This window comes from Myodes glareolus, chromosome 2 (genome assembly GCF_982192425.1).
Source record: "Myodes glareolus chromosome 2, mMyoGla1.1, whole genome shotgun sequence".
In the NCBI taxonomy this organism is placed as follows: domain Eukaryota; kingdom Metazoa; phylum Chordata; class Mammalia; order Rodentia; family Cricetidae; genus Myodes; species Myodes glareolus.
Genome location: NC_142027.1, coordinates 108,964,360 through 108,982,530, shown reverse-complemented (window position 1 = coordinate 108,982,530; position 18,171 = coordinate 108,964,360). Strand labels below are relative to the sequence as shown.

At 48.5% G+C, this 18,171-nt stretch overlaps 1 protein-coding gene across 2 annotated transcripts in view; it reads right to left on the bottom strand.

Annotated features, from left to right (window-relative positions):
- The window catches only part of Zan (zonadhesin), a 104,713-nt gene extending 86,761 nt beyond the window's left edge, over window positions 1–17,952 (bottom strand). For both annotated transcript variants that reach the window (XM_087903495.1, XM_087903496.1), the window contains exons 1-14: window positions 15,403–17,952; window positions 14,209–14,261; window positions 13,004–13,150; window positions 12,577–12,848; window positions 12,139–12,226; window positions 10,391–10,543; window positions 8,108–8,272; window positions 6,984–7,075; window positions 6,338–6,416; window positions 6,081–6,227; window positions 4,999–5,270; window positions 4,260–4,386; window positions 2,144–3,697; window positions 1,255–1,439 (exon numbers count right to left, since the gene is read on the bottom strand). In XM_087903495.1, coding sequence (XP_087759621.1) covers window positions 1,255–1,439; window positions 2,144–3,697; window positions 4,260–4,386; window positions 4,999–5,270; window positions 6,081–6,227; window positions 6,338–6,416; window positions 6,984–7,075; window positions 8,108–8,272; window positions 10,391–10,543; window positions 12,139–12,226; window positions 12,577–12,848; window positions 13,004–13,150; window positions 14,209–14,261; window positions 15,403–15,479 — 3,411 coding nt within the window. In that variant the 5' untranslated portion in view covers window positions 15,480–17,952. The remainder of the gene's footprint in view (window positions 1–1,254; window positions 1,440–2,143; window positions 3,698–4,259; window positions 4,387–4,998; window positions 5,271–6,080; window positions 6,228–6,337; window positions 6,417–6,983; window positions 7,076–8,107; window positions 8,273–10,390; window positions 10,544–12,138; window positions 12,227–12,576; window positions 12,849–13,003; window positions 13,151–14,208; window positions 14,262–15,402) is intronic.
- Between the last annotated feature and the right edge of the window lie 219 nt (window positions 17,953–18,171).

The window sequence follows — 18,171 nt, the reverse complement described above, 5'->3', positions numbered from 1 at the left end:
TTGTATCTCAAAAGAAACTAAATGAGCCAGGCAGTGGTGGCGCACCATTTTAATCCCAGTTCTTGGGTGGCAGAGGCAGGCGGATCTCTGTGAGTTCGAGGCCAGCCTGGTCTACAGAGTGAGTTCCAGGACAGGCTCCAAAGCTACAGAGAAACCCTATCTCTAAAAAGAACCAAAAATGTAATAGTTGTGTAGCTTGGCCCTTTTGTGGGATTCCTAACAGGGGAACAGGGGTGTCTCTGACTCTTTTACCCAGTGTGAGGGACCCTACTCCTCACACTGGGTCACCCTGCCCAGCCTTAATACATGAGGAGATCGTCTTACTGGAACTTAATATTCCATGTACTGTTGATATTCATGGAAGATATGTCTTTTCCTAAATAGAAATGGAGGGGTAATGGATTGTAAAATAAATAATAAATTTATTAAAATTAGGAAAATAAAATAAAAACTAAATAAATACAAATGTAGGTCTTACTGTGCATATTATAGCCATGGGAAACAGATTTAACAAGATAAACATTCCCAAGGCCATGCAGAGGATGCATGCTGCACCCATGTCCCAGCTCTGCTACCTAACTCTAGATCTGTCTATTATGCTAGTCACCAGCCATACCTAGTGACTGAGCTCTGGCAATGCAATCAGTGGTAGAGCACTATCCTAAAGCCCACCGGTAAGGGACTGGGAGTGTGTCTCAGTGGTAGAGCACCTACCTAGAATCCCCCAGTGAGGAGTTGGGGTGTGACTCAGTGGTAGAGTACCTGCCTAGAATCCCCCAGTGAGGAGCTGGGGTGTGGCTCAGTGGTAGAGTACCTGCCTAGAATCCCCCAGTGAGGGGCTGGGGTGTGGCTCAGTGGTAGAGCACCTGCCTAGAATCCCCCAGTGAGGAGTTGGGGTGTGGCTCAGTGGTAGAGCACCTGCCTAGAATCCCACAGTGAGGAGTTGGGGTGTGGCTCAGTGGTAGAGCTCCTGCCTAGAATCCCCAGTGAGGGGCTGGGATGTGACTCAGTGGTAAAATGCCTGTCCCCTAGTGAAGAGGTGGGACTGTGGGTCCTTGGCAGATCACTTCCCTAGAATGCAGGCTGTCCTTGGCTCTCCCATTTTATAACCAGTCCTTCGAGCCTATACCCTGGAACTTTCTAAGCTCCTCTCACACAGAGAGAAAGCAGGGGCACCAGGTCCAAGATGTTCTAGCATCAATTCCCCTTTGGAAAGCTGGGCACCCCTGGAGTCCTTACATTATAATTATATACCTTATAATATTTGTTGCTATAGAAGCAATTGCAGGAAGATGCATTAATACATTGATAGCTACTAAACAAAAATCCAGGATTGCAGACACAGCCAGGATGGCAGGGGGTCTGGCAGCTGGGCTTGGGGTTCTCACAGGATGCAAGGCATGCACACGATTCCAAGTGGGCATTTGGAGGGCAGCTCCCTGGAAGGAAAGCACAGCCTTCATCAGGCTTTTATTGCACAGCTGCCTCCGGCCCCAGACGCCTCCCTGTCTCTCCTACTCTGAACTCCAGTTCTTTTCTAATTAAGCCCGCCTTTATCCTTCCATTAAAAAGAAGAGTGAAATAGCTGGGCATGGTGGCGTCTGTGGGAAGCCAAGGTAGGAAGACTGCCAAGGGTTCAAGGCCAGCTCCATAGTGGATTTGAGGCCAGCCTGAGCTACATAACAGGACCTTGTCTCAAAAGCAAAAAGTTCTGACCAATGTTGTAATGAGGTCGAAATCTTGAAGACGTTGTGCTCACAAATATGTTATATGGTTCCAGTGATGTGAAATGTTCAGGTCCAGGTCAGGTGTGGTGGTATGTGCCTGTAATTCTATTACACTGGAGACCAAGGCAAGGAGATCATCAATTTGAGGCTAGCCTGAGCTATGTAGGAAAATAAGAAGGCAAGAAGGGAGGGAAAGAGAATGGAGTCAGGAGAAGGAAGAAAAGAGGGAAGGGAGCTGAGGATGGTTCGGTTTGTGGCTGATGTATCTGCAGTCTGTGTATGCTTTTTACTTCAAGTCCCTCCCTCTCTAATCTCCTCATTGTCTTCTACAAAGAGCTCCAGGCCATGCTCTGCCCACTTCGTACCTGTGGTAGTTATACCTGGAACCTGTGACGGGCTGGGACAGGGTGATTTACCTGTTGTGGACATTTGAATGGCGGTAGATTGCTCTGCAAAGACAGTCTCTTCAGTGGGGACAAAGGTCCCTTCAGGAGGGGTGGCAGTCTCCTCAGGAGGGATGCTGGTTTCTTCAGGAGGGACAGTGGTCACTTCTGGAGAGGTGCTGGTCTCCTCAGGAGGAACGCTGGTCTCCTCAGGAGGGACGCTGGTCTCCTCAGGAGGGACGCTGGTCTCTTCAGGAGGGACGCTGGTCTCTTCAGGAGGGACAGTGGTCACTTCTGGAGAGGTGCTGGTCTCCTCAGGAGGGACGCTGGTCTCCTCAGGAGGGATGCTGGTCTCTTCAGAAGGGACAGTGGTCACTTCTGGAGAGGTGCTGGTCTCCTCAGGAGGGACGCTGGTCACTTCTGGAGAAGTGGTGGTCTCCTCAGGAGGGACACTGGCCTCTTCAGGAGAGACAGTGGTCACTTCTGTAGTGACAGTGGTCACTTCTGTGGCATTAGTGACCACTGCTGTGGGGACAGTGGTCACTTCTGGAGAGGTGGTGGTCTCCTCAGGAGAGGCAGTGGTCACTTCTACAGTGACAGTGGTCACTTCTGTGGCATTAGTGACCACTGCTGTGGGGACAGTGGTCACTTCTGGAGAGGTGGTGGTCTCCTCAGGAGAGGCAGTGGTCACTTCTACAGTGACAGTGGTCACTTCTGCCGTGACAGTGGTCACTTCTGTAGAGACAATGGTCACTTCTGGAGAGGTGGTGGTCTCAGGAGGGACGCTGGTCTGTTCAGGAGGTACAGTGGTTACTTCTGTAGGGGTGGTTTCCTCAGGAGGGACACTGGCCTCTTCAGGAGAGACAGTGGTCACTTCTGCAGTGACAGTGGTCACTTCTGCCGTGACAGTGGTCACTTCTGTGGCAGCAGCGACCACTGCTGTGGGAACAGTGGTCACTTCTGGAGAGGTGGTGGTCTCCTCAGGAGGGACAGTGGTCACTTCTGCCGTGACAGTGGTCACTTCTGCCGTGACAGTGGTCACTTCTGCCGTGACAGTGGTCACTTCTGTGGCAGCAGCGACCACTGCTGTGTGGACAGTGGTCACTTCTGGAGAGGTGGTGGTCTCCTCAGGATGGGCTCTGGTCTGTTCAGAAGATACAGTGGTTACTTCTCTAGAGGTGGTCTCCTCAGGAGGGACACTGGCCTCTTCAGGAGAGACAGTGGTCACTTCTGAAGTGAAAGTGGCCATTTCTGTGGCAGCAGTAACCACTGTTGTGTGGACAGTGGTCACTTCTGGAGAGGTGGTGATTTCCTCAGGAGGGATGCTGGCCTCTTCAGGAGAGACAGTACTCTCTTCTGTAGTGACAGTGGTCACTTCTGAAGTAAAAGTGGTCACTTCTGTGGCACTACTGACCACTGCTGTGGGAACAGTTGTCTCCTCAGGAGGGATAGTGGTTCTTTCTGCGGAGGCCGTGATTTCTTCAGTGGGGACAATGGTCGTTTCTATGGGGAATATAGGGACTATGATTTCAGAAGAGCCAATAAGTGGACCCAGAGAAACGGAAGTAGTCTCCATCTGTGACAATCCTACAAAGAAAAACAAACCCCTGTAAATTCATCAAAATCAGACCACCTCCCTTTCACTCACCCAAATAGGAGTGGGTGAGCTCACGGGGGCACTTAGTCACCCCTATTTCTGTTCCCAATCCCCAACCTTCACTCTCTTATTCAAGAGGCAGAGTTCCCAAAACACCTGACATGGTGCCAGGTACAGGAATCACAAAACTGAGCAGGAGATAGGTCCTGCCTTCAACACCACTAGAGAAGGAACGGTTGTGGATCTGGCCACAGAAACTCACACCATCAAAGACTCCATCACAGTGCCCCACCTGACACCGAGGCAGAGGGATCACAAGTCTGAGGCCAACTGGGCTACATTGTGATAGCCTGTGTTACAGTGAAAATAAAATAAGCCCGAGAACATAGTTCAGTAGTAAAGAACTTCCCTAGGATTCCCCTGGCGAGGGGCTGGCGCCATGGTTCAGTGGCAGGGCACTTGCCTAGAATCCTCTAGTGAGAAGCCAGGGTGTGACTCAGCACTAGAGTGCCTGCCTGGCAGGTCTGAGCCACTAGGTTCTAATCCTCATACCAGGGAGCAGGGAAGAAGCTGGGTCCTCGGGTTTCATCTTAGCCCGACACGGCCCATGACTGATCAAGATGAAATTCACAGCGACGACAAAGGCAGTGCTGGTACCCCGGGTGGCCTCAAGAAACAACTGAAAGCAATGGAGGACAAAGGAAGAAGAACAGGAAAATAAATCCCCAGAAACTCAAAAACTCCACAGTGCCTGTCCTCTACCCACAGGTGGCTTGGTCAGAACCTCAACCATCCAGCACATCTCCAGCCTCTGGAGCCTTAAGCCCGCCTCTTCCCTGAGCTCCTCCCCTATTGCAACCTGACTCTAAAATGCCCCGGGCAGGCACGTGTTAGCATACTTGGTTCCCATCTAGTGGCACTGTTTTGAGAGGTTGTAGGACCTTTTAGATATAGACCACTGGGAGACAGGCATTTGATGACTGTAGGCTGACCTTGCTTTGGATGCTGGTCCCTGCTTTGTGATCTTTATGAGCCACTCAGCAAGCTCATGCAGAATGAGCCCAGCCAACATGCCTTCCCCACCATGATGGGCTACACCCTCCCTCCACCAAAAAAAAAAAATATCCTGAGTTGAAATAACCCTCTCCCTGAATAAGGTGCTCCTGTCGGGTGTCCAAGAGAACTAACGTATCACCTTCCTAACTCAGTTTATCACCCACCCCCTTACTTATGAACCCCCTTACTAAGCCCCACCCCCAGATACATACAAGGCCCACTCTCCATCTCTCACCTGCATGGGCTGCTGATGTCCCTTAGCGATGGTGACAGAGCTGTTCACCCAGCCAGTGCTCTGAGATCCAACACGTTTCCACAGAGAAATGGGAGAACTGCCCGCAGGACTCCCCAACAGGAGCTTGAGCGTGGTACCTTCTCCAAGGCCGTACATGTGGTAAGCAAACTCCACACAGACATCCCCAGGGGCACAGAAGGGTGGACTCACCAATCTGGCAGACTGTCCCACCTCAGGTAACATGATTGAATCGAAGTAAATATAATGCTCCCCTGGGTGAAGGAAGGGAATCAGAAAGGTGAGACTCCCCCCCCACCCCCACTCCCACACACTCTGATTTCTGCCTACAAGAAAAGTCTAGCGGCTTGCTGTTTTTTGTTTTTTTGTTTTTTTTTTTTTAGTTTCTAAGACAGGGTCTTGTCGTATACCTCAGGCCGGTCTAGAACTTACAATATCCCCACCTTAGCCTTCCCATCACATGGAGGCTTCACAACTACACTCTGCTCCTTTAGGACAGACTCTTAGCTGAAGAAGACCCAAAGACACAGGAAACCCGGTCTACAGATTCTATTGACATCACCTGCAAATGTGTTGGCTGAAGATAAGACAGTGGATTTTGAAGTCTTGGGCTCAAGGCAGAGCAAAGACTCTATTGCTCCTCTCCATCCTTCCCCCAAAGCCAGGGGTGGAACCTAGGGACTTTCACATGCTAAGCAAGTGCTCTGTTGTTAAGATGCACAAGCACATGTGCGTGCGCACACACACACACGCACTCACACATACACACAAAGACACACACCAGCCCCTCTTCGGAGGACTCTAAACAACTCTACAACTGAGTCATGTTCATATGGGGAAGCCTGGATTTTTCTGTTGGGCTGCAATGATCCCACTGTCTTGAGCATCCTTGGCATAGTCTGCTTTCTGGGTCTGAGTCCTCATCCATAAACACCTGCAGGAGGTTGTTCCCTACATTCTCCATCATCCCTAATTCCTACATCATCCTCATGACACCACCAAGTCGCTAGCTAGATGTAGATGCAAAGATCCATAACCCCGAGGAGGTTCCTCAGTCTCCTCACCTCCATATGGGAACTCTCTTGGGGGTCCTGAGATGGGGGTGGGTACACTTTTACTCCCCCAGTTCCAGTGTCCGACGTCTCCTATCACATGGTTCCAGTCACAGAAAGGATGAATTCTGTCTTCAAAGTTGCACTGGGGAAAGCCCTCTAACAAATTCCAAGAGGAAAATTTGAGACACAGACTGTGCCCACTCCCACCACCCCTACCCATTACTCCAACCCCTAACTCAACAGAGGTTCCCGAGGTCTGTTTTTACCCCCACAGGGAGAAATGCTGATAGAATCCACAGCTATTGCTGGCTCTGGCTTCTCTCCAAACACACCCACCACTATGAACTGAAAAGAAGAGAATAGGCCTGCAGTGATCCGGCCTATCAACCCTCCATGCCCCACCCCCAATCCTCCAGTCCTCTTATGAAGACTAGAATTAACCATCAACTTGATGAACTCTAAAGTCACCTGGGAGACAGGCCTCTGGACATGCCTATTGGGGGATTAACTTGGTTGTGTTCATTGAGGTGGGGAAACCTGCCCACTGTGGGCGGCGCCCTTCCCTGGCTGGGATCCTGGACTGTACTGGTGGTGATAGGGAGCTGAACAGCAGCAAGCACTCATTGCTTCCTGATTGTGGGTGGACGGTGACCAGCTGCTTCAGGCTCCTGCCCCCGTGAATTCCTCCCTGTGGTGGACTGTACCCTTGACCTGTCATCCAGAATGAGCCCTTTGTCCCTTAACTTGCTTTTATTAGGGTATTTTGTCACCTTGACAGCAGAAGACACCTCCCATCTTGTATCTCCACTAAGACCCAGCACCTGCTCCTGATGCCGATACCCTCAGCTCACCCAACCCTACGAGAACCTACCACACGCAAGGACTCCTAACAAGGACCTTGCCCCTCTGTACCTGTATCTGTCCCTGTCCTGTATAATTGACAGACACAGCCTGCCAGTTGGGTCCATAGTGTCCTGAGAAGAGAGTGTGCTTCCGGATGTTGCCTAAAATGGAGAAAAACCAGAAGAGAAGGAAGTTTATGGGGACTTGGAGTGAAGGGCAAGTTGCATGAGGAACTCTAGGGCAATATTCCTCCAGGTGCAAGCAATCCCCTAGCCTCCCCCCCCTCTCTCTTTCTCTCTCCCACCCTCCACTCTCACCTATCTATCTATCATCTATCTATCTATCTATCTATCTATCATCTATCTATCAATCACCTATCTATCATCTATCTATCTCTATTTACATTTCTCGTGTCTCTCCTGCTTTGTGTGTATGTTCACAGCACATGTGTGCACTCTTGCTCCCACTCTCCTGTTTTGTGTGTGGGCATACATACTCAAGTATGCATTCTTGCTTTTGCTACTGCTGTGTGTGTGCATATGTGTACAAGAACACACGAATGCATGTGCATACCCATAAATGTATGTGTGTGCAGGTTTATATGCACATGTGCATACACATGTCTTTACTTGTGTATGGATACCAGAAGTCAAATTGAGGCATCATTCCTCAGGAGCTATCCATTTTGTTTTGGAATGAGTGTCTCAGACCTGGGGCTTACTAGTTACCCTACAATAGGTGACTATGGAGCTCCCAAGGATCCTGTTTCTTCCTACCCAGTGCTGGGTTGTAAGCAAGTGTTACTATGTTTAGCTTTCTTCATGGGTGTTGGGCATGGGAGTCAGGTCCTCAAACTTGTGTGTCAAGCACTTTAATACCTGAACTGCCTGACTGGTTTGCTTCTGTTTATTTGACAGTCTCCTGTAGTATAGGCTGGCTTCAAATACACTTTGTAGCAAAGGCCTTGACTTTCTAATCTTCTGCCCATCAATCCTAAATGCTATGGTTATAGACATGGCCCACTGTGACTGGCAGAGCTTTTACTTTCTAGAATCCAGAGCCCTTCCCATTTCTAAAACATGGAACAGTCTCACAGTACATTGAGTTTTCCTATATCCTGAAGAGATATTCCTTCTTATTTCCCCATCAATCCAACCCTCCCAGACGCGTCCTGGTCAACGATCTCTTCTAACCTAAGAATGAAGCATAGGCAAAAAGGCCATCGCCAGCCGACCGGCCGCGCATTATGTAGTAGAAAGACAGGGTCAGGCAGCCGCTGGAATGGGTCAGGGGACTCAGAAGTACAGCTTTCTGTCCTGGTCTTGCATTCGTAGGGTCCAGGAGCATGTAGTAGCCACCTGCCAACGAGAGAGCCAGTGAAGTAAAATGGCTGGGATGGAGGGGAGGTAAGCAAGGCGAAGGCGTAGGAACTTGGGGAAGAAAGGAATTTGGCCCTGGGGAACTCCAACTGCCGCCTTAGAACGTGGCAGTGGTGAGGGGGTTACACCCAGTCACGACTGGCAGAGTGCTTGGACTGGCTAAAGACCCGGTGTCACTATAGTAAATGCAAACATCCTCGCAAAACCACAATCTTGTCTCTTTAGTGCTGACTCTTCAGGTCTCTTAATCTTAGCCAGACAGCCAATCAGTCTGAGTTTCGCTTAGTGACGCAGCTAGTAACCAAGGGGAGAGGAAGTAGGATGTGCCCTGGAGGTTCCTACACGCACGCGTACTCTTGTCCAACACCCATTGGCTCCCTGAGAACCTCGGGCTGAGGGAGGCCAAGAAACCAAGAAAAAGAGCAGGCGTCAGGAAAACAGAAGAAGAGAGGGGAGAAGTGATAAAATGCAAAGTGATAAAATGCAAAGGAGAAAGCAAGGAAGAGGAGTAGAAAGTAAGGAAGCAACAACGGCCAGGCTTGCTGGAGCCTGGAGTTTCAACCGGCGCTTTGGGAACCGAGGCTGGAGATTGGAACTCAAAGCAAAGATTAAAAACCCAACCAACCACCACTAACACGACCGATTTGGGACATAATGTTAAAGGCTAAAGATTCCAGAGAGGAGATGGCCAAGGGAATTTACCAGGGGTTTCAAATGAAAGGGAAGAAGAGGTTGAAGAATTTTCTAGAAGGTAAACCTCCCAGACCAGGAAGATGAGTGATTATAAGAACAAGTATAAACTGGGAGTGGAAATCAAGAAACATTTGATGTTGATCTCCAAAACCTGGAGGATCAAGAACTACGTGGCGATAAAGAGGAGGGCCTCGTGTGAGAACACGAAGGGAGGAGAGGATAGTGGAAACCGGAAGAGACCTGCCCAGGCAGGAGGACAGGAAGAGGGAAGGCAGAAGGGATCACCATGGAATGAATGGGAAGGAACATTTTGGCTTAGAAGACTACAAGTCTTCCTCAGAAGTCCTCATCAGACCTTGCTGTTCCAGACAGCAGCTTCTCAGCAGGAAATTCACATGGCAGAGTGTGCTGACCAGGCTCCGCTGGCCTGAACTCACAATCTTCCTGCCTTGGCCTCCCAAGTACTTGGGTTACAGGTATATATCACCATGCCTCCTTTCTTCCCCTTTTTGTTTTGTTTTGTTTTGTTTGTCCTGGAACTAGACCAGGCTGGCCTCGAACTCACAGAGATTCCCCCTGCCTCTGCCTCCCAAGTGCTGGAATTACAGGCACCACCACCGCCTGGCTCCCTCCCTTTCTTTCTTTTCATCCCTTCCCTACCCCTCTCTTCTTTTCGTAGCACTGAGAATGGAACCCATAGCCTTGTGCATGCTAGGCAAGTACATTATCCCTGACCTACATCCCTAACCCTTATTTTTTGTCTAGCCCAGGCTGTACTTGAACTTGTTGTGTTGACTAGGCAGCTCTTGAACCCCTCCTCCTCTTGCCTCAGCCTCCTGAGTGCCAGGGTTACAGGCATATACCATCATACCTAGCTCCTTGCTAGTTTTACACACTGATTCTCAAGTTCTCAGTAAATACCAGATGAATAACTGGATGAAAGAAGACTGGAAGATGCCAAGGAAGGAGGTAAGGAGCTAGCTGTGCAGAGCCCTCTCGGCAGCCACCGTGGCAATGCAGAGGTGGGGGAGCTGGAAAGTACTTAAAATCATGCTTCTTTTTAAAAATGATTTGTTTAAATGATTTACTTATTTTCATGTGCATTGCTGTTTTACCTGCATGTATGTCTGTGTGTGGGTGCCAGATCCCCCGGAACTGGAGTTACAGACAGTTGTGACCTGCCATGTGGGTGCTGGGAATTGAACCCAGGTCCTCTGGAAGAGTAACCAGTGCTCTTAACCGCTGAACCATCTCTCCAGCCCAAAATCATGCTTCCTGCCATGATCTCTGAGCTGAAAGAAGCTTGGGGCTGTTGGGCTTCCCCTGACCTGACTAGGGGTGCTACTGTAGGAGATGTAGAGGTCACAGGAGCCCAGACAGTCAAGGGATATGTTCAGTACTCACTGCCAGGGCTAGAGAAGTCGTCATCAGGTCCCACACCCGGCATCCCCGATGATCCCTTCTTCTGAGTCCACTTGGCCCCGGTGGCAGTTGGGACCCAGCTCCAGCCACAGAGATTGTTTAGAGTATCAAAGGTGCACATCTGGGACATGCATACTGAGAGAGGGGAAAGAAGAGAAGGGGCTAGGGTATGTCTCAGTGGTAGAGCATCTGCCTAGAATCTCCCAGTGAGGGGCTGGGGTATGGCTCAGTGGTAGAGCACCTGCCTAGAATCTCCCAGTGAGGGACTGGGGTATGGCTCAGTGGTAGAGCACTTGCCTAGAATCCCCCAGTGGGAAAGTGGGTCATAGCAATCCAACACCTGCCTAGAATTTCCTATCGAAAAGCCAAGAGTGGAAGCTGGAGAGATGGCTCAGGGATTGAGAGCACTGGCTGCTCTTCCAGGGCACCTGGGTTCAGTTCCCAGCACCCACCTGGCAGCTCACGCTTGTCTTTAATGTCAGTTCCAAGACATCCTCACATAGACATACATTTGGGCAGAACATCAATGAACATGAAATAAAAATAAATCATATATATTTTTAAAAGAAGCCCATCCACTAAAAACAAATGCTAAGAGTGTATTGTAGACACAGGGCACTTATCTAAAATCTTCCCATATGGGGCTTAGGACAGGGCTCCGCAGTGAAATATTTTCCAAAGACCTTCCAGTGAGGGACCGAGGCCATTGTTCAGTGGTAGGGCCCTTGTGCAGAATTCTCCAGTGAGAAGCTGAGGGCATGGCTCAGTGGTAGAGCATTTGCCCAATATACACAAAGCCCTGGTTAAACCCCAATATCAAAAGGAATGAGCTTTCTGCCATAGGAAAAAAAAAATGCCTCCGCTTGGGGTCTGAATTCCGAGGTTCACTCTCAAGGTTGTTGTGAGCTCTAAACTGCTTTGAGGCCCACCTCTCTCTTATTGCCCATGAATGCCACTCTTAGCACAGATTCCATAACCTGCCCAGTCTCAGGCTTCTCTCTGTAACCTGGGAATCAGCTCTGTGTGAGGCTGTAAATTGAATTATGTTTGTGGAGCATCTGGCCTAGGCCCCGTGTTCGATGAGTTTTCCCTTCTTAGCTTCTGGAATTTTCCTTTCTTTCCCAGTCAGTCTTAAAGGGCCATTCTGTATGTATCAGAGTAATTAGTAGGATGGGACTAACACCTACGGTGACTTCACATTCAGGTTTTCGTGGAACCAAAGACTAATTTTGTTTTAGAGACAGCGTGGAATGAAGCCCTGGGCTGTGTAGGCCAGGATGACCTTCAACTTGGGATCCTCCTGCCTCCGCCTCCAGAATGCTGGGATTAAAAGTGCCCTACACCTGTTGAATGCAGAGCTGGGGATGGAACCCAGGCTCTGTGCATGCTAGGCACGTGCTCTACTGACTAAGACACAGCTCCCACCCCACCAAGGGTTTCTTGACACATGGGGTTTCCAGTGCTAAGATAGACCAGCCTGTGGTCATGTGTCCTGGTCAATCACAGTAGACAGTAGACCGGATATCCCCTATACCTCCATCTCAAAAGGGGACCTCTTACAGAGCGACTGCTTTAGGAGCCAGGGGTCTGGGGCGAGGTAGCCACAGGAAACCAGGAGCCTCAGTTCATGAAAAACCAGGGTCCTGGTCGCTGAGCTGTCTCACCCCTACTTCGGAAAGTTTGACAGGGGTCAGGAGAGGGAGAGGCACCCAAGAGGGACAGGAACTCACTCCGATTGCAGGTGCCCTTCCGGATAGAGAGGCCATCCAGAGAGATGTCCAGGTAGGCAGTGTTGCCCCTTATGCCCTCAAACATCAGCTGTGGAGTTAGGAACAAAGAGACCCTGACCCTGTGAGTCACATGGTTGGCTTCCCTTCTCTGCTGTGGCTGCTGATGTCCACCCTGAATTCAGATGACTGGGGATCCAGGTCTCTTTTTAAAACCTACATTCATTTATAGCACATGGCACAGATGTCTGAGGTCGTCTTGGGAGTTGGCTCTAGCCTTCTATCATATGGGTCCTGGAGACTGAACTTAGGTCACCAGGCTTGCTGCAAGAAAACTCCCTATGTGCCCTCTGGATCCCCTCTTTGCCATTGCCTACCTTCCTAGGCCCCCTTCTTCCAGACCCTTCCCTCCCAGATCTCTAGATCTGCTCTCGGCCTCACCCTGCTTGGTATATCACGATCTGCTGGCACAGTGACAGTCGTGGGCATCCAGGAGGGACTCTGGGTGTTCACATGTTTCCAGAGCACGTTGGGCCGCTGGTGCTTCCGACCCCTGAGCAGCATCAGTCTGAGCTGCGCACCCCATGACAGCCCAAACATGTGGAAGGCGAAATGGATGCAGAGTGGGCCTTGCTCCCATATGTCCGGGCTGCGCAGGCGTGCCACTCCACCCCGAGGGAAGGTGCTGGCATCCATGTGCAGGTAATAGCCCTCTACGGGGAGACAGAATGGGGGAGGTCGAGACCTCACTGTCTTCAGGAGCTGACCTCTCCACCCTCCCTCCCCTCAGCTCAGCTTCCAGTAGTCCCCTCCCAACTTCATCCCTTTTCCACGGTCCTCCTCCAAATTTTAGGCTCCCCTTCATTACCTCCATTGGGGTAGCCCCCGGGGGGGCCAGAAGTGCCAGTGGGGGAGGGTCCAGTCGTCCGAAGCCAGTCCCCATCATCCGAGGACATTTGAGACCAGTCACACAAAGGTCTGGTGTCATCTTCAAAGTCACACTTTGTGAGAATGGCTGGGAAGAAAGAACCTCTGTGAGGCCTCAGGAAGGGCAGAGGGCAGGGGTCAGGTCACAGAGCCTCACTGGGAGATGGGGTCAGCAGGGTCACTAAGCTTAGAGAAGGCCACCACTAAGCGTTCAGAGGTGCGAGAGACAGAATTCCTGGGGAGAAATGCAAAGCTAGGGAAAAGAGTAAGCAGTTGACAAAGTCAGGGAGCGCAAACTGGAGTCTGGACTGATTTAGTCAGACAGGCCTTGTCTTGGCATGTGTTTTATTGTGGCTATTATCATATTATCTTGGGTGTGTGTGTATGTGTGCGTATGTGCACATGAGCATGCTCGAATGCACACTAACATGGTGCATACATGTAGAGAGCAGAGGTTAACTGCTCAGGTGTCTTCTTCAGTCCACCTAATGTTTTGAGACAGGGTCTCTCATGACCCAGGGCTCATTGATGCTACTATTCTGACTGGCTAGAGAACACTAGAGATAGGTCCTTCTGTCTCTCTACCTCTCTACTGCAGGGACCAGAGGGTGTGCTCCCAACCCAACTTTTTACATAGATACTGGGGGATCGAACCCAGGTCCTTACGCTTGTGCAGCAAGCACTAACTTTACCTACTGAGTTATCTCCCACATCTCCTCCCGCTTAAATAGGTCTCACATTCTCGCAGAGTTCAAAGTGGCCTTGAACTCCGGATCCTTCTGCCTCTGCCTCCTGAGAGCTTACAAGTGTGCACTCTAATACCTAGCCAATTGTTTTGTTCTTCTGAGACAAGGTCTTGTTACTGTGCAGCCCAGGCTGGATCTGAACTTACCAAAGCTGGGATGACAGACCTGTGCCACCATAGCCAATGTATCTGTTATATTTAATCTGAACGGGAATCTTTCAGGTGGAGTTGACAGTTCCTCCACTGTTCCCTCTGCCCTTGGCTGGTTAGAAGCTGCCCTTAGCACATTTTTCCTATGTTGTGCCCTGACAACAAGCCCTGTGCTAGGGACTGGAGTTCCCGGTTAGAACACGGAGTGTGAGGAGGGAAAGGAGGCCCCAGCAGCCCTGGTCTCGACTCACAGCTCTCCAACGAAGTGCGCGTCATTGGTTTCCAGTCCAGAGAATTCTGTCTCCTTGGGATTGGTTTTCAGAAGGCAAAACACATTGCCTTTGTCATTATTAAAATTATCATAAGACTATGATTATATTTTAATACTATTTCTTTTTTTTCTTCCTTCTTTCCTTCCTTCCTTTCTTTTGACACAGGGTCTCACGTAACCCAGCCTAGCCTCAAGCTCCCTGTAGAACTGAGGAAAACTTATGCTCATAATTCTCCTGCCTCCACCTTCTGAGTATTGAAATTGCAGGAGTTCACTACGACACCCAGCTTTTTTTTTTCTTTTAGAATCAAAAGTCTTTGGATGAGTAGCCCAGGCAAGCCTCAAGCTTTCAATCCTCCTGCCTCCCTCATCCCTAGTGCTAGGATTGCAAGTTTGCACCACCACATCCAGTCCTCCACGCTTTACAAACCCCACAAAGAAACCCTTCCTCTTCAAACTGCAGCTTGGGTCATAATTCCCCACAATTCACCTGCACCTTGTCCAAAGCCCTGCACTCAAGTCCAAGGAACCTAAGCTACCTCTCATTTTCTGGTGCTAGAACTCAGCTAGGCCCACCCTGGGGTGTTGGGGAGTGTAAATTCTTTGTCTTTCCCTCCCCGGCTTGGCATGCCACCTCACTTTCAGGTTGTGGAGATGTAAGGCTCTCCCCATCCTGGTCAGTAGATCGTCTTCTCCCCATTCCCACTCTTCTGACCTTTCTCCCCAGTCTTCTGTCTTCTCGGTTTTTGAGGCAGGGTCCCCTGTAGCCCAGGCTTGCCTAAACTTGACGTGTAATCAAGTGTGACCTTGAACTCCCTATCCTCCTGTCTCCACCCTCCAAATGCTAGTGTTACGTCCTGAGTCACCACACCAGGTTCATACGACATCCAGAACTTCAACCCTGCGCTTTGTGTTTGTCGTGCAAGCCCTTGACCAACAGAGTTACATCCTTAGCTCTTTTCATTTTTTATTTGTTATTCTGAGGCAGGGCTTCCTGCGGTTGAGGCTGGCCTTGAACTCCTGATCCTCCTATCTCTGCTGAGATGGCAGACATGCACTACCATACTGAGCTAGGCCTCTTTGTTATTAACCTTCCCGCTCCCTCTGGCATCCCCAGATGCAACCCAGAAAACCTCTGCCCCATTTGTCACTGCTGTCCCCAAGTCCAGCTTACCGCACAGGGGCAGGTGCTTGGTCCTGGCCCCAGGCAGCCCCCACCAGCAGCGTCAGAGTCCAAACTAGAGGAGCCATGGGAGACCTTGGAGGTAGACCTCAGGTAGAGAGAAAGATTATGGCGAAGGTCCCAGGCCACTTTATAAGCACCTGGCCCTCCTCCCTTGTCACCTTGCCATTAAAAAAAAAAAAAAATCACGGAATTAAAGAAGTCCCTGGGAAGTTAAAATTTACCAGAGTTGACACTGGAAAACCAACAGAAGGGTTATAGACAGAAATAGAGGGAAAAGAAGAAGGGAGAGAAACCAGTCCAGGACGTCTAACATCAAACAAAAGTAATTAAAAAAGAAACAACAACGGAATGGGAGAGTCTCACAGAGCCCAGGCTGGCCTCTGATTCATGATGTAGGCCAGGCTAGCCTTGAACTCCTGATCCTCCTGCCTCCAAATTCTGGGATTATAACCGTGGTAGGCCAGCTAAGAAAACACAAGAGAACTGTCCCCAAACTGAAGCACCCAGATCTCTAGATTAAAAGGTACCTAGTACCGTGGATTCAGAGAGCCACAGAAACACTTTGTGAAACTTCAGACTATCAGGGCCGATGGGAAAATCGGGAACCCTTTTAGTTAGTAAGGAACAAGTCACATACTAAGGACCAGGGATCCTCATGGCTTCTGTTTCCTTAGTAGCAACCATAGGTTCTAAACGCAGCAGAACAATAGCTGCAGAATTCTGATGGAAAAATCTTTCAGACCTAACATTCTACAGCTGGAGACAGTGGCAGATGCTGTTGAGGGCCAAGTGAACAGCTGGAAATAATGAGGGACAGAGAATTGAAGGACATGCTCATAGAGTACATATATACAATCTGACAAAATAACTTTGTGTAGGTGTACAAATAATGTAAACAAAAGTAACAAATATAATTTGAACTTGTATCAATATACAAAAACCATACCAATGTAAATTATTCATGAATAATAGCTCACAAGTAGTCACTCTGTTGCCCACTATTACTATCCCCCCTTTTTTTTAACAAACATAGTTTTCACCCCAACCCTCTATCTAATACAAGTAATAATCAACAACCCCTAAACAGTGTTCCCAAACCTATGGACAAACTTTTTTGAAATGGGGGCATCGTCTTCTAGAACTGCTTCCCGCTGTCATGGGGGCGATGTTCTCTTAATAGGATCCTGCAAAATTAAAGTAATGGTTAAGTTTCAAAATTACTGTCTAGTGTAGTTGCAAACAGTTTCTGAGCAGTCAATAGATAGGTTTTCTTTTTTCTTTCAAAGTTCTTATTTGGAGTTCTGGCCAGAATGTCAGGAAAAGGTGCACCATTTCAGCAGCTGGTACCCCAAAGCTGGTCTTATAGTAGCGCTGTCTGCATCACGATGTCATCTCAACTAGGTATAGTTGTTGCTGTGGGGCCCCATCTTCTTCCTGGAAGCTTCAAAGATTACTACAGGAAAAGGATCAGTAGGAAAATCTATGTTCATCATGAAAAACGTGAACATCATTCATATAGACATACATTCAATGAAGAATATGATATAGACAAAAAAGGCATTTTTTCCTATAGTCTTTCTTCTGTCCCATACCAGATGGCTCCTGATATGAGACAGAAACTCTAAATGTTCATTTTAACAACATGCATTGATTTGGAGAAGTACAGAGCCATTGTTCAACTCCAAAATCAGCTGAATATATTAATATCTATGCGTGTGTTTGTGTTTGTGTGTGTTTGTGTGTATAAATGTAACCCATACCTGGATTCATAAGCCATATTCTGTTTTCTAGGTGCTCCTTAGTGGATAGTTATTTTTTCTTCTAGCAGCATTCAAACATCCAGGGTCTCTTGAATTTTTGATGATGTCCATTTTCCTGCAAAGATAGGAGCAGAACCCTGCCCCAACCCTATATGGCTTTCCTTACCGCCTGTATGGTTGTCACCATTGTGGATGAGCTGTCATTTCTCTGTTTCAATAGGTTTCTCCTTTTCAGAGAGAATCTTTATTACATTTGATGGTATCCATAATTTTTCTTTTCTTGTGGAAACAAGAGTGAAACCTCTTCCCCAACGTAGTACATCTCCTGGTTTCCACTGTGAGGTCAACACATTCTTGAAATACGCTGGCTGATTCAATTCAGAAGTTTTTCCATTATCCAGTGCCTCTCTGCTGCTATTGTTCCTTTCTCATTAGCGTTAAAAAAATTCAAGGTTAATAAAGCATTATGCGATCTATTTCGGGGGGTATTTTCCATCCCTTTCTGTTTGTTCAACATATTCTTTATAGTATGATTTGACCTTTCTATAACTGCCTGACCTATGGGATTATTTGGTATACCTGTAATGTGATTTATATTATAATAAGCAAAAAAAATTTCATTTTTTTAGATACATATGCTGGACCACTGTCTGTCTTTATTTGTGCAGGTATACCCATGATGGCTGTAACTTTCAATAAATGTGTGATTACCGAATCAGCTTTTTCTGAGCTCAAGGCAGTTGCCCATTGAAAACCTGAATACATGTCTATGCTATACATATGGTGTACATATTTTAATTTACCAAATTTCGTAAAGTGGAACACATCCATCTGCCAGATTTCATTCCTTTGAGTACCCTTTGGGTTACTCCCTGCAGGCAATGGTACTTTATTATACAAAGAGCAAATAGGACATCTCTTTATAATCTCCTTAGCTTGTTGCCATGTAATAGAAAACTCTTTCTTTAAACCTTTGCTATTGATATGACGTTTTTTA